The sequence below is a fragment of the Mobula birostris genome, chromosome 15, assembly GCF_030028105.1.
Source record: "Mobula birostris isolate sMobBir1 chromosome 15, sMobBir1.hap1, whole genome shotgun sequence".
Lineage (NCBI taxonomy): Eukaryota > Metazoa > Chordata > Chondrichthyes > Myliobatiformes > Myliobatidae > Mobula > Mobula birostris.
The window spans coordinates 19,878,505-19,894,771 of record NC_092384.1 but is presented as its reverse complement, the minus strand read 5'-3'; the positions used below and the strand labels follow the sequence as shown (position 1 = coordinate 19,894,771).

General features: G+C 38.7%; 1 protein-coding gene across 3 annotated transcripts in view; it reads right to left on the bottom strand.

Annotated features, from left to right (window-relative positions):
- mbtps1 (membrane-bound transcription factor peptidase, site 1) overlaps window positions 1-16,267 on the bottom strand; it is a 125,725-nt gene that overhangs the window by 67,186 nt on the left and 42,272 nt on the right. For all 3 annotated transcript variants that reach the window (XM_072279408.1, XM_072279410.1, XM_072279409.1), the window contains exons 6-8: window positions 16,052-16,161; window positions 5,480-5,596; window positions 2,260-2,327 (exon numbers count right to left, since the gene is read on the bottom strand). In XM_072279408.1, coding sequence (XP_072135509.1) covers window positions 2,260-2,327; window positions 5,480-5,596; window positions 16,052-16,161 — 295 coding nt within the window. The remainder of the gene's footprint in view (window positions 1-2,259; window positions 2,328-5,479; window positions 5,597-16,051; window positions 16,162-16,267) is intronic.

The following is a 16,267-nucleotide window of genomic DNA, read 5'->3' as shown; positions in this document are numbered from 1 at the left end:
AAGGTAGAGTAAATGGTAGGGAGTGCAGTAGAACAAAGGGATCTGGGAATACAGATACAAAATTCCCTAAAAGTGGCGTCACAGGTAGATGGGGTCGTAAAGGGAGCTTCTGGTACATTGGCCTTTATAAATCAAAGTATTGAATATAAGAGTTGGAATGTTATGGTGAGGTTGTATAAGGCATCGGTTAGGCCGAATTTGGAGTACGGTGTACAGTTTTGGTCACCAAATTACAGGAAGGATATTAATAAGGTTGAAAGAGTGCAGAGAAGGTTTACAAGGACGCTGCCGGGACTTGAGAAACTGAATTACAGAGAAAGGTTCAATAGGTTAGGACTTTCTTCCCTGAAGCGTAGAAGAATGAGGGGGGATTTGATAGAGGTATATAAAATTATGATAGGTATGGATAGAGTGAGTGCAAGCAGGCTTTTTCCACTGAGGCAAGGGGAGAAAAAAACCAGAGGATATGGGTTAAGGGTGAAGGGGGAAAAGTTTAAAAGGGACATGGGGTGGGGTGGGAGGGGGGGGCTTCTTCACACAGAGAGTGGTGGAAGTGTGGAATGAGCTGCCAAATGAAGTGGTAAATACGAGCTCACTTTTAACATTTAAGAAAAACTTGGACAGGTACATGGATGAGAGGTGTATGGAGGGATATGGTCCAGGTACAGGTCAGTGGGACTAGGCAGAAAAATGGTTCGGCACAGCCAAGAAGGGCCAAAAGGCCTGTTTCTGTGCTGTAATGTTCTATGGTTCTATGTCAAAGAATTTCTGAAAATAATCCACAAATTACATTGGACATTCATAATTAAGCTGAAGTTGAATAGCAACCCTTCCCTGAAAAACAAAATTGCACTAGTTTTAGCTATTCTTTTAGAAAGAAGCATTTTTAGAGTACAGAAGCATAATCCTGAAGGCTACTATTAATGCAATAAATTGATGTACAAAATATTGAGACACTTGAAAAAATAGTTGGGTTGGTGGGGAAAGGAATAACACATGGGCATAACCAGTGAATGATTAGTAGAGGAAAAATAATTTTGCTTCAGTTGTAGTTGGGGTTTAGAATTCACTTACAACATATACAAGCAAAAACACTCAAGTTTCAAAATTATTTTGATATCTACTTGGAGACCAAACTGGTGGGATAAGGGAATATTACTGAAAGGCAAGATTATTCAAACCAACACACAATATACTGAAGGAATTCAGGAGGTCAGGCAACATCCCTGAAAATGAAGAAACATTCGACATTTTGGGCCAAGACCCTTTCTCAGTACTAGAAAGGAAGGGGGAAAGACGTCAGAATAAAAGATGGCGTAAGGGAAAATAGGACCAGTTGGAAGGTGGTAGGTAAAGTCAGGTGGGTAGTAAAGGTAAAGGGTTGAAGAAGAAGAAATATGATAGGAGAGAAGAGTGGACTATGGGATAAAGGGAAGGAAGAGGTACACCAGGGGGAGGTAATAGGCAGGTAAGGAAATGAGCTAAGAGGACAGAGGCCAGAGTATGGAATACAAGAAGAGGGAAGAGGGAGGGGGGAAAAAATTACCAAAAGGAGAAATTGACCTTGCATGGAAATCCATGCTTTGGATTTTCAGCATCTGCAGAATCTCTTGTGTTTGAAATTATTCAAAGTAGTTTTATTCAACTGGCATGGACAGTGGCTCAATTGACCCCTTTTTGCATTGTAGTTCTAGTGTAATAGCTGATCAAACTAGCCTCAGCATTCTGCTTTCTGTTATGGCTCTACTGCCTAATGTATTGCAAATGCAAAGTTGATGATTTAAGTGAATGAGACTATTTTCATAAAAGTTAACTTGCATTCTAGTTACAGTACACAATGAAACCCAGTGCAGTTGTTGTAATTCAGATGCTTAGTGTTTCTATCCAGCACTTAGCAGCAGCGTTCACCAGCAACTTTGATGTGTGTAGCAGAAAACTTAAAGTTGTTTCGTGGACTGTCATTTATAAAGTTAATAGTCACTAATATTTGTCATTAACAAGTTTGGACAATGTCCTACAAATAGGTGTGAAATGCATCTCAAATTCATCCAACTTCTTAACTCTAACCTTGATTTATCTATTTACCCATAGCGCCTGCGGGTAATAATAAAAAATCTAGTCTTTCTTCGCTGCAAACAGAAACACTACTTTTCCCCAGAATCCTGCGGCTAGACACAAAAGCACAATCAGCTTTGTCAGTGCTGTAACCAAGCCTCGAACTTTGAATTTCACAACCAAGATCAATTACAGCAAACTCACCCATAAAGAGGCCCATCATTACCAATTGCAGAGACCATGATCACTTTATTAGCAGTCAGCTCCCAAACCTAAAGGGGGCAAAAGACACCATGAAATTAAAAGCAAACTTACCTCTGTACCTCCCACCTCACTTCCTTCCCCTCCAACCTGCAACCTCACAAAAGACGAACTCCATCACAGTAATTTCATTCAGTATATAATCATTTTAGGTTTGCTTTAAGATAGGAACAGCAACTTACCTCCATTGTACCTGCAAATTAACCAAAATGTAACAATACAAAACATTAAATGACAAACCACACATTAGCTAGAAATATAATTTCTTAATAATATAAATATTACTGGTGATAGATGAAGAAGAGCAAAACGAGTTTTTTTTGTCTTTTTAAGATGCTAACAGCAGAGCAGTAAATTTAATATAGGTCAGGTATCTTTGCAATAGTGATGCCATGGTTAATTTCAATACCAGGGCGCAGGCTAAGCATGGCTATGCCAACAAGCCTTGAGGCCTTATCAACGTGGCACTACTAAGGAATAATTGTTTTCAGCACCAGAATATAGAACAAGATAAACCACGATGAAGAGTCCCTGTACATTTCTCCAACAACGTACGTCATCAAATAAGAACACTGTACCATTGTTAATCCAGTGCATTTTCTGTAACTATAGCAAATATTTATGAATTAAAATTTACTTACGACAAGTCAGATACAATGAACTAATCAACCATCCTCAAAATGAAATATACAGCACAAACAACTGTCTACTGAGACCTTACTAGCTCCACTTGAATACTGTAGGACCTATGTAGCTCTGATCAACATTAGCCTCACTACCTCGGTCTCGTGTGCATCTATATCATTGCCTCATCCACTGTGATCATATTCTGAAGAAAGAAGTTTCCTAGAGAATATTCAACACCCTTAATGGCCTTCAGTAGGTTTCTGTTTGCTTTTTCTCTTGTGAATGCACAATTTAGGACCCTTACAAAAGTGAATTTTCAGTAACACAACTACAAGATGCAACAATTCTTGAACAAAAAATATATATTTTTTTGAAAAAGCAAATTCCCTAGTGCCCTTGTATGTTTTTCCAGAGGCAGCAGCCGCCATTGCTGGGCACTTTTATCCAAGATTAAATACATTGTTGGTCTGCAAATTCCATCCTTCTAAAAACAATTCATAGTTGTTTTGACAAAATGATACCGTGGATGACTTTGCTATCTCTTAAAAAGACCTTATTAACCTCGATAAAAACAATTAGCAATATGTTATGAGATATGTTATAACATAAGGCCACTCTCAGGGTGGAAGAGCAACACCTCTTTTCCATCTAGGTAAACCTGATGGCACAAATAACGATTTCTCCTTCTGATAATGTTTTCCCTCCCCTTTTCCTCTGGTTCTATTCCATTCCATGGCCTCTTACCTCTTCTCCTCACGTACCTATCACCTCCTTCTGGTGGCCCTCCTTCTTCCCTTTCACCCTAGTCAACTTTTCCCTCCCATCTGATTCCCTCTTCTACAGTTCTTTAACCTTTCACCTACCTGGCTTCACCCATCACTTTTCTAGCTAGTCCTTCTTCCCCACTCCCAGGTTTTACTTCTAGCATCTTTTTCCTTCCTTGACAGACCTGAAGAAGGGTCTTGGCCCAAAATATTGACTGTTTATTCATTTCCATTGATGCTGCCTGACCTGCTGAGTTCCTCCAGCATTGTGTGTGGTGTTTAGCAATGTTTGTATTCCCATAATCCTTTTATTTTTATTTTCACATGACCCTTAGTATTCACACCAAAATGTGAAACCACAGACTTAATTACATTGACACAAGTTTCCCAACTGCATAGATGATCCAAACTTGTTATTTTGCAATATTTTGCTTTCGTATACCAACTGCAATATTAAGCTCCACAAATCAGAAACTGCAGATCATTCACGCAAATTGTGATTACAGAATTCTCACCGCACATCCTTGAGGGACAACAATGTTCAAAAGCAAAGCTTAAATGTAAAGATGTCATATGGTGAGCTGGCTATCCATCCTGCTAACTTTTTGCTCACTGCACAGTCTGACGATCATAAATCTATTGAATGATATCTTACTGAATGCTTTTCAAAAAAGATGGTTAAAATAGGTCCACTGCAAATGTTTGTTAAACTGCACTAAAACATGCTTTTTATGACTTGCCACATTTACATAGATGTAAAATTGGATTATTTACTGCAACACTCACATCTGTGAAAACACAGATTATGGCACTAGTTTAACTTCTCAACAGATTCCTCAAGAGAAATAGAGGGTTTTAAAACTGGGCTAATGCCTATCTGATGAGGTACATAAAAAATAGGAAGACTAAATCATCAGAACTCTCAGGTTCTACCACAGAATTCAACAAGATCAAAGCAGATCTATGCTGGCCTCAACTTTTCAATGCCAGCTCCTCAATCGTTCATGCAGCTCAATTCTTCACCATCTAAATCATAAAGTCCCCTGTGCCCCTTTACCAGCAATGACACAATACACTCATGATAACCCATCCCTATAGAACAAATTTAATTGCTGGCTCCATGAAAAATGGCATTTTGAAGTCTGTGTTCAAATATTCATGAAATATCTTGAAATACAAATCACATTATTTTGTAAAAATAACATTAAAAACTATAAATTAAGCAACAGACAGTTTAAAATGTGAACCATGCACTTGGTAGATTTGCAGACTGCCACCAAATGTCATTGAAAAATTGCTTATGGAAAAAAGGATTTTCATTGATTCTTTCTGAACCAAGCTGACAACTTTTAAGTTTCCACCTAACAGTAATATCATCAAAAAGAGAAAACGCATAACTGCAAAAAGACTCTTTTCAATTGAAATACAAGTAGAGAAGGATACTTCATTTAATAAATTGAAAATTTCTACCCATCAAATCTCCACACCTTCATTAAGGATCATGGCAATTTGTGGAGAAGTTTTGCATCTGGAATTTAAACTTCTACCTCATTATAAGACTATTGAATGGTTTCCTAGAACTCACAGTCCACCTCATTATAATCTTGCACTGCACTCTGCAGCTGTTACACTTTATTCTGCATTTTGTTACTGCTTTAACTTGTACTACTTCAATGCACTGTGTAATGAATAGATCCGTATCAACGATATGCAAGGCAAGTTTTTTAATGTACCTCTGTACATTCTATAATAAATCAATTTTAATTTCATACCTTATCAACAAAAGGATGATCCATGAAGTCTGGCCCTCCTATGCTGAGGTTCAGAACATCTATCTTCTTCAAAATTGCATAATTAAAGGCATCCAGGAACCAAGAGGTATAAGACACCTGCATAATAAAATCAGATTCCTTAATAAAACTTCAGGACTATATTTCTAGCCTAGTAGATATTTCTAATTCAGATTTCTAGGTACTCAACTTCCCACCAACTCCTTTTACCCTATTTGTTATAAACCCCTAGAGAACTAGCAACAGTGCCGTAACCTGATCAATCAGCAAGCAGCGCATCTTGAAATGGCCGTACGGTGACAAAATATTTCAACGGTAAATTGTAAACACAAGGGATTTTGCAGATGTTGGAAATCTTGAGCAACACACACAAAATTGGATGCCATTTCGTGCCAATCTCTGAGCCAGTGCCATGAAATGTTAAAAGGATCCAGAGTTTTACCCCAAAACTCAAATATAATGTCCTGACAAAGACTAACCTGAAGCATCAACTGAGTTTTTAAATTCTAAATTTTCCATACAACCACTGAGGTATCTCCTAAGAAAACAATCTACCAACTGTGACAGTAACTTCAAAGGCTGCGCTAACTGAAGTACCGTTAAGTTCTTCCAATATTGTGCTTTAATATTAAGTAAAATCCCCATTTTCAGTTTCTCCACTATTATTCATTGCTCTTTGTAGAAATTTGTAACGTCCTCCCCTGCTGAAAAGATTATAGGATTTTAACAAAAAACAAAATAAACTCTTGAAAATTGAAACTCTGAAGTCAGGCAAGTTAATGAATTCTTAAAAATCTTCCTTTTACAGCCACAATAAATATACACACTTTGTAAATCTTAGTGGCAGCTAGTAAAGGCATATTAAAAAGCATGCACATCAAAATCATTAGTTCCCCTGCTACAAGGATGCCCTCGGGCTATCAGGAAAAGGATGCAATCCCATCTATCAGTGCACAACTTTGTTTATAGTGTTGATGGATGCTTCAAAATTAATTAAAGACAACCAAATTACCTAGAAACTGGAGTTACCACTAGATTTCCTTTTTAATTTCTCATCCGTTTATCTTCCTACTCTTGAGATTTTTCCATAGACAAAGGATGACCCAGACCATCCAGCTGTTATTTTAATCATGCAAGCTATTTGCTGGAGGACAGCAACACATGACATCAATCTTCAAGGAAACTTCCACATAACCGCCCCCTCCAGTACTCCAAGAGAAAAATCTATCAGAAACAACTATGACACAGTTCAGAAGACATTGTTTTGCTTACCCTAACTGAAGTACATTCAATTTGTTAATCATCATGTGAAGAATCTTTCTAAGCTCTCTTGAACAAGTACAAACAATTACTGTGCAAGAGCAAGCCAGGACAACCACTCATGATGTTGGAGGTTGGCACATGATGCTGTTAATTTCTACATTTTGTAGGTGAAAGAGTGAATGAACCATAACAATGCACTGTTCTTAATGACTGTAAGGTACAGAATGTAGAAAACCACGTGGACTGAAGTTTAGAGGACAAATCATAATGAATAAAATTAACAAGTGAGGACGGGAGGAGCAATAAAATCCAATTGATTAGTAAATAGCAAACTAATGTAGTCATGATTTTCCTGTTAAATTATGAACCAAAAGTATTTCAAAAACATCAGAGTAGGAGAAGAGGATATAGAAGCACATTCAATTTATTTTAAAGTGTGTTAATGGCATCTGACAAACAAGCATCTTTGTTGAGTCTCACCTATTTCTAAAAATGACTTGGATGAAAACATCAAATGCACGATTGCTAAATCTGCTGATGACACAAATAGATGGGACGGGGATTGAGAAGAGCATACAAGTAAGTTTCCAAGGCAAATTGGTAAGTGTATCGGCAAAGATCAGGGAAATAGAATGCAATGTAGGGAAATGTAAAGTTTTCCATTCTGACAAGAGAAAATACCAATGTGAAAGGCAAGAGGATGCAGAAGGATTTGGTGTCCTGGTGAATGACTTGGAAAAGGCTTGTATTATTTGTAATATCTATACAAAGGAATCTATTTCTTGCTTGATGAATTGAATACAAATAAATTAAGTGTATGCTTCATTTACATTACAAGAGAGTATTGATCTACTGTACTTAACTGAAGTACAAACAAGTACTGTGCAAGAGCAAGCCAGAATAACCAATCATGATTAAAGTTTAGGAAGCAGGTTACAAAGGCTGATATCACACAGAATGGGGATGGTTGTTTGCTGAAGAAAGACTGTAAAAGTGTGGCTTGCATCAGATGCAATTTCAAAGAATGAGAGGAGTTTTGACCAGCAGCCAATCGGACATTGGAAGTCTTAGGAGGGGACTTCAATCAGATCTACTGCCCCAGGATAAAAGGCAGCAGTGGGTGGTCAGTGAAAAAGAGCTTTGACCAGCAAACAATCGGCGCTTGGGATTAATTAGCAAAAGCAAATTAAAGCAAGGCAGGGACAAATGCAGTGGCCATCATCTGGGTCGAGATGGTCAGAGTGGTGATCTTGAGGCTTTAGCTCAGTCAGAGAAAGCAAAGGAAGGAAAAATTCCAAGTTTTTTCTTTCTCTTCTTTATATCTGCACAGCTAGGACAGTAGAGATGCCAGGCAGGATAGTGGTATGCTCCTCTTGTGGGATATGGGAAATCAGGGAGACCTCCAGTGCCCATGACCACTACAAATGTGAGAAGTGCATCCAGCTGCAGCTTCTAACAAACCGCATTAAGGAGTTGGAGCTGGAATTAGGTGAACTCCGGAGGCTGAAGGGATGATAGCTAGGACATACAGAGGTGCAGTTACACTTAAGGGGAACTGAGTGACCGTCAGGAAAGGGAAAGGGGTTAAGGAGCTAGTGCCTCTGTGTGACCCTGTGGCCAGCCCCTCAACAACAGACACTGGATACAGTGAGGGGCAGAAGATGACCTAAGAGAGGGAAGTCTCAGTAGCTGGGTCTTGGGCACTAAGTCTGCCTCTGTGACTCAGAAGGGAAGGGGGAAGAACAGGAACACTGTAGTGATAGAGGAGTTGTTAGTTAGGGGAACAGACAGAAGGTTCTGTGGACGAGAACAAGATTCCCAGATGGTATGTTGCCTTCCAGGTTCCAGGGTCTGGGATATCTCAGATCAAGTCTTCAACATTCTTAAGTGGGAGGGTGAACAGCCAGAAGTCATGGTACATATAGGTACCAATGAGATGGGTAGGATGAGTGACAAGGTTCTGCATTGGGATTTTTGGATCACTGGGAAGGTGGGATCTGTAAAGAAGGGACAGATTGCACTTGAACTGGAGGGGACCTAATATCCTAGCGGGAACGTTTGTTAATGCTGCACAGTGGGGTTTACACTAGTTTCAGGGGGATGGGAACAGGTTGTGGAGGCAGATATTGGTAGACCTCAGAGTTAGGGACCAAAAAGCTAAGCATGGTACAACTAGTGTACTGAGCTGCATATACTTCAATGCAAGAAGTATTGTGGTAAAGGCAGGTAATAGTTCTGAAGATGAGGTAGCTGGTTTACAAACAGAGGCGTGAGGAGAGGTTGTCGATAGGGCAAAACTGCAGTTAACAGGATGAGTTGCAATGTAAAAGGCAGACAAAATTGAAAAGGGTGAATACAGGACTGAAGGGGTTGTATCTGAATGCATGCTGTATATGGAATAAGGTAGACGAACTTGCAGCACATTGCAAATTGGGAGGTATGATGTTGTAGGCATCACAGAGTCATGCCTGAAAGAAGATTATAGCTGAGAGCTTCATGTCCAAGGATACACATTGTATTGAAAAGACAGGCAAGAATGCAGAGGGGACGGCATTGCTCTGTTAATAAAAGATAAAGCAAAATCATTAGAAAGAGGTGACATAGGGTCGGAAGGCGTTGAATCTTTGTGGATAGAGCTAAGGAACTGCAAGGCTAAAAAGACCCTGATGGGAGTTGCATACAAACCCCGAAACAGTAGTAAGGATACGGCCTACAAATTACAACAGGAGATAGAAAATACATGTTAAAAGGGCAATGTTACAATAGTCATAGGAGATTTTAATATGCAGGTAGGTTAGGAAAATCAGGTTAGTGCTGGACTTCAGGAGGGGAAAATTCTAGAGTGCCTACAAGATGGCTTTTTAAGTGCAGCTCGCAGCTGAGCACACTAGGGGATCAGCTATTCTGGACTGGGTGTTGTGCAATGAACCAGAACTGATTAGAGACCTTGAGGTAAAAGAATCCTGAGGGACAAATGATCATAATATGATCAAATTCACCCTGAAAGTTGAGAAGCTAAAGTCACATGGATCAGTACTGCAGTGGAGTAAAGGGAATTACAGAGGCATGAGAGAGGAGTTAGTCAGAATTGACTGGAAAATAACATTGGCAGGGATGATGCAGAACATCAATGGCTGGAATTTCTGGAAGTAATTCGGAAGGCACAGGATCAATATATCCCAAAGACGAAGAATTCTAAAGGAAAGATGACACAACTGTGCCGAACAGGGGAAGCCAATATAAAAGCCAAAAAGAAGGTATATAAATACAGCAAAAATTAGTGGGAAGTTAGAGTCTTGGGAAGCTTTTAAAAACGAACAGAAGGCAACTAAAAAAGATGATGGTAAAGATTGAATACGAAAGTAAGCTAGCCAATATAAAAAATATACCAAAAGTTTCTTCAGATCATAAAGTGAAAAAGAGGAGAGAATGGATATTGGACTGCTGGAAAACGATGCTGGAGAGGTAGTAATGGGGGAACAACAAAATAGCAGATGAACTAAATACCAGGGGTGATTGATAAGTTCATGGCCTAAGGTAGGAGTCAATTTTAGAAGTTAATGACTCATCAGGGGTGATTGATAAATTTGTGGCCTAAGGTAGAAGGAGATGAGTTATTAACTTCAAACTTTCTCCATAATCACTGACAGAGTTGACCTGCATGTGCATGTAACGAGAGCTGTATAACTCATCTCCTTCTACCTTAAGCCACGAACTTATCAATCACCCATCTGTGGACACTTTCTGGAGATCCAAGATCCGTATGCTCCACGACCGCTGGACTAAGTGTGTAAATGTAGGAGGGGACTATGTTGAAAAATAAATGTGCTAGGTTTTCTAAAATTGACTCCTTCTACCTTAGGCCATGAACTTATCAATCACCCCTCGTAAGTATTTTGTATCAGTCTTCACTGTGGCAGACACTAACAGTACGGCGGAAGTTCCTGGTGTCGGGGTGATGAAGTGTGTGCGGCCACCATAACTAGAGAAAAGGTTCTTGGGAAACAAAGGTGGCCATCCCAGGGTGTACATCCCAGGGTTCTGACAGAGGTTACTGAAGAGATCGTGGAGGCATTAGTCATGATCTTTCAAGAATCACTCAACTTTGAAATGGTTCTGCAAGACTGGAAAATTGCAAATGTCACTCCACTCCTCAAGAAGGGAGAGCAGAAGAAAAGCTAGTTAGTCTGATCTCAGATGTTGGATTTGATTATTAAAGATGAGGTCTCAGGGTACTTGGAGGTAAATGATGTAGTCAGCATGGTTTCCTCAAAGGAAAATTTTGCCTGACAAATCTGTTGGAATTATTTGAAGAAATAACAATCAGGATAGACAAAAGGAGAATTGGTTGATATTGTGTACTTGGATTTTCAGAAGGCCTTTGACAAGATGCCACACATGAGGCTGCCTAATAAGCCACAAGCCCATGGTATTACAGGGAAGATTCTAGCATGGATAAAGCAGTGGCTGATTGACAGGAGGCAAGAGTGGGAGTAAAGAGAGCCTTTTCTAGGTGGCTACCAGTGACTAATGTTGTTCCACAGGGGTCTGTACTGGGCCAATTATTTTTACATTACATGTCAATGATTTGGATGATAGAATTGAGGGCTTTGTTGCAAAATTTGTAGACGATATGAAGCTAAGTGGAGAGGCAAGTAGTTTTGAGAAAGTAGAGAGGCTACAGAAGGACCTAGACATATTAGGAGAATGGGTAAAGAAATGGCAGATGTGTGTGGGCATGCACTTTGGTAGAAGAAATGAAAGGGTTGACTAATTTCTAAATGGAGAGAAAATACCTAAAAACTGAAGTGCAAAGGGACTTGAGAGTCTTCGTGCAGGATTCCCTAAAGGTTAATTTGCAGGTTGAGCCTTGTTGAGGAAGGCAAATGTGATGTTGGCATTGATTTCAAAACAACTAAATATAAAAGTGAGGATGCAATGTTAAGCCTTTATAAAGCACGGTGAGGCCTCACTTGAAGTATTATGAGCAGCTTTGGGCCCCTCATCTTAGGAAGTATGTGCTGAAACTGGAGAGGGTTCAAAGAAGGTTCAGGAAAATGATTTTGGGATTGAATGGCTTGTCAAATGAAGAGTGTATGATGGCTCTAGGCCTGTATTCACCAGAATTCAGAAAAATGAGGGGTGACCTCATTGAAAACTATTGAATGGTGAAACACTTTGATAGAGTGGATGTGGAGAGAATGTTTCCTATGGTGGAAGAGTACATAGCCTCAGAATAGAGGGTTGTCCTTTTCCAATGGAGATGAGGAGGAATTTCTTTAGCCAGAGAGTGGAGAATTTGTGGAATTCACCGCCACCAGCAGCTGCAGATGCCAAGTTTTTATGTACATTTAAGGCAGAGGTTGATAAGATTCTTGATAGGATCAGCCATGATGAATTGGCAGGGCAGACTCAGTGGGCCAAATGGCCTAATTCTGCTCCTATTTCTTATGGAAAAGCAATGTCCTAAGGGTCCTGACAGATAGACAAGGAGAGGGTCTTCTTTTGTGGGAGAATCTAGAACTAGGGTTTCACTGCTTTTAAGAAAGGGGAGGCCATTTACAACAGTTAAAAAAAAGTCAAATCCCTCCACCAAGTATTGGACTTAGTAGATTTTCTCTTCTTCAAAGGACAACAGAATATTTTCTAGCAAGAGGTAAATATATATTTGATAAGCAACAGATTGAACTGTTACCATAGGTAGATGGAAAAGCAGTATTCAGGTTACAGTCTGGTCAACCATGAATTTATGGCAGAGAAAGCTTGAGAGGCTATGTAACATGTTCCCAATTCATGGATACAATCAGATCAAAGAAAATGGCAGCATTTGAAATGGCTCACCAGCAGATGAATATTTATTAAACATTTCCCAGTTGGCCCATATCCAAGTAGGATTTGCTTTCACAGTAGTGCTTAAGTTGTCTTCTGATTAGAACTTAGAATTGAAAAGGGCCAGACCCTTCAGATTGCACAACTCATTTGCTAATATCCTACTGGATTAATTAAAAGAAAGATGCCCTTGAAACTTGTTACAACAGTATTTAATTACATATTGAAAAATACACCTGGAATTTGAACCTATTACTCAATAAGCAGGTTGGATTGATGCATGTGAAGGGTGGAGGTAGTTTGTGAATTGCAGTCTGGAGGTTGGCTTTAAAAGAGGGATTCTATTTCCATAATATTTTATCTTATTTTCATGTTAAATACTGCTTTCCTTAACAAAAAACATGTATTTCTCTAACAGCTGTATAAGTGATGTTGGCTTGTGTTTTGAACTTGGCATGCAGTTAAGGACAAAGTCCTTGTTTTGTCTATTTGGTTGTGAAATATTACAGTAATGTGAATTTGCCCAGTTAAAGCTTAAAGTTTAAATTGTACACTCATTTCTCTTGAATAATTTAATATCATTTCCTTAATGTATTTTAAGTTAGTGACTTTCTATTCCATCTGAATTTGAAATTAAGCCTCTCTGAACGGTTAGCTTCATGAACGTGATCTCACTAATTCATAATTCGACAATCAGAGCAGAATAGGTTCTTTGTTTAGAGGCCAATTTGACCCTTCATTAAAATAAAGTGTAAAACACAACGAAATGTCTTCAGGTGAGGGAATGGAAGAAAATATCATGAGATCACAAAGCCATTAGCTGATCACAATGAGGAGACAAGTTGTAGAATATCTGCATAATGCCACCAATACAAACTAATGGACCTTCTAAATCATACCCCTTTCTAAAACAGATTTCCTTTATCCACCAATAGCTAACAGCTGTGCATTACTTGCATGACGTAAATACCCTAATGCAGCCAAATGTTCACACATTCCCACAATCTCACCCATTCACAGACCTTTGCCTGTTCACTTAAAAATATCAATTTAAATCACTAGGCTCTCCTCACAATTTCTTGTTTAGTGCTTTCAAAGTCGTTTACATAAATAATAAATAACTGAGGCCCATTGCCAATCCCTGCAAATCACACGCAACCCAGGAAGCAAGTTCCTGATGCTTAGCAATACAAGTTTCTTGTTCAATTATCTAAAGCCCAAATTTAATTAAAGATCTGTGACTTTAATTAGTTGTTTATTTTGCCCTTACCCCATTTCCCAAGGATGCTTCACCCACTGACCCCATTCAAAGTTCTAAGTTCAAAATAAAGTTTATTAACAGAGTACATACATGTCAACACATACAACCCCGAGATTCTTTTTCTGTGGGCATACTTAGCAAATCTATAAAACAGTGACTGTAAGCAGGATCCATAAACTGTAAACATCGGGAAGTGTAAACAGACTGTGCTAATGCAGATAACAAATAAATAGCAATATATAAGGAGCATGAAATAACAACATAAAAGAGTCCTCAATGAGAGTAGTAATCCCCTTTAGTTCAAGGGCCTAATGGTTGAGGGGTAGTAACTATTCTTGAACCTGGTGGTGTGAGTCCTGAGGCACCTGTACCTTCTACCCGATGACAGCAGCGAGAAAAGAACATGACCTGGGTGGTGAGGATCTTTGATGATGAATGCCACTTTTCTATGGCAACATTTCATATAGATGTGCTCAATGGTTGGGAGGGTCTTACCCATGATATACTGGGCCAAATCCACTACCGTTTGCAGGATTTTCCTCTCAAAGGCACTGGTGTTCCCTTATCAGGTCATAATGCAGCCAGTACGCACACTTTCCACCACACATCTATAGAAGTTTTCCAAGGTTTTTGATGATTTGTTGAATCTCCACAAACTCCTGAGGATGTAGAGGCATTGTTGTGCTTTCTTTGCAATTATATTTGTATGATGGGTCCAGGGCAGGTCCCCTGAGATAGTGACACCCAGGAATTTAAAATTACTGATCTTCTTTACCTCTGATCCTCCGATGATCACTGGCTCATAAACCTCTTGTTTCCCTTTCCTTAAGTTTACTATCAGTTCCTTGGTCTTATTGACATTGAGTTGTTATTACACTACTCTGCCAAATTTTCAATCTCCCTCCTATATGCCGATTCATCACCACCTTTGATATAGCCATTAACAGTGGTGTCATCAGCAAACTTGTATATGGTGTTGGAGCTGTACTTAGCCACACAGTCATAGATGTAAAGCGAATAGAGTGCCAAGTACACATCCCTGTGTTGATGGAGATTGTGAAGGAGATGTTTTTGTTAATCTGAACTGACCGGGGTCCACAAGTGAGGAGATCCAAAATCCAATTGTATAAGGGAGTATTGAGGCCCAGGTCTTGAGTGTACTGATTAGTTTAGAAGGGATGATGGTGTTAAGTGCCAAGCTGTAATCAATAAAGAGCATCCTGATGTATGCATCTTTGCTGCCCAGATGTTTCAGGGTTGTGTGAAAAGCCAAAGAGTTAGCATCTGCTGTAGACCTGTTGCTTCAGTAGGCAAATTACTAAATTAATGTTTCCAAAACATTTAGCAAGAATACAGACTCAAGCCTGTGCGATTAAGAGATCAATACAACATTTATATTTAATGTAATTCCTGGACACCAGCTGAATTTGAAGTGCTCCAGCCAGCTATTGATTTTTAGCTGAGATATACACCCATGTAAAGGATGATATACTTTCATTGAAAATACAGCATCCCTTGATTTACAAAAATATGTTCTTGGAAAATGCTTTAATGGAAATTCCATTAAAATCAAAGGCAGGGTAAAACACATTGCAAGTTTTTTAATATAATGTATTCCTAGATGGTGAGTGAATTATTCATAAAGTGAAAGTTAGCTTTATAAATAAAATTTAAGACCTGAAAATCTTGAAATGATGTTGAAATGAAAAATTAAAGCAAACATTCAGAAATTGGGAATTACTGTATTTTACTGCTAATCCAAGTTATATAAAGTTTAAGCCACTGAATTTACTTTTGACAATTTGCATGGATCATTTGATCAGCTCATACATTTATTTAAATAATCAGGTTCTTTGTAACAAAATACAATAATTAAACTTTGGAAGCTAAGCTCTTCAAAATACAATACACAATAATTCCTCAGTTTATGAATATTTTTAAAAATATTTCTTTGGAGGACTGGTCTTCAATTTACAAAGGTGACTTTCACCTACTGAATAACATGGCATTCTCTATCCTAAGGAATACCTTATTAAACTAGGTATTTTACCAATGTGTTAAAAATAATACTTTAAGAGATTTTCTGGAGAATTTTCAGTTCACAAGAACAGTTATAGCTCATTCAGAAAAAATGATCAAAATGCGAACCCCTTTTCTCAGACTCAAACCCTTACAATGACTGGTTAGAAAGTAATCATTACCTGATTGTTAGTGAAGACTCTAAAAATGTGTAGCTCTGCATCTGGTGCCAATCCCTGACATTCCCGCATGCTAGCGATTACCCCTGCAACGAATGTCCCATGTCCCAAGCCTAATGTCAACAGAAAAGCAAGAATACATTAAGATATCAGGATAGATAAAATGGCATCAGTACATTTGTCCGATATCATTTATAATCATACAAAAGGAAAAGCATG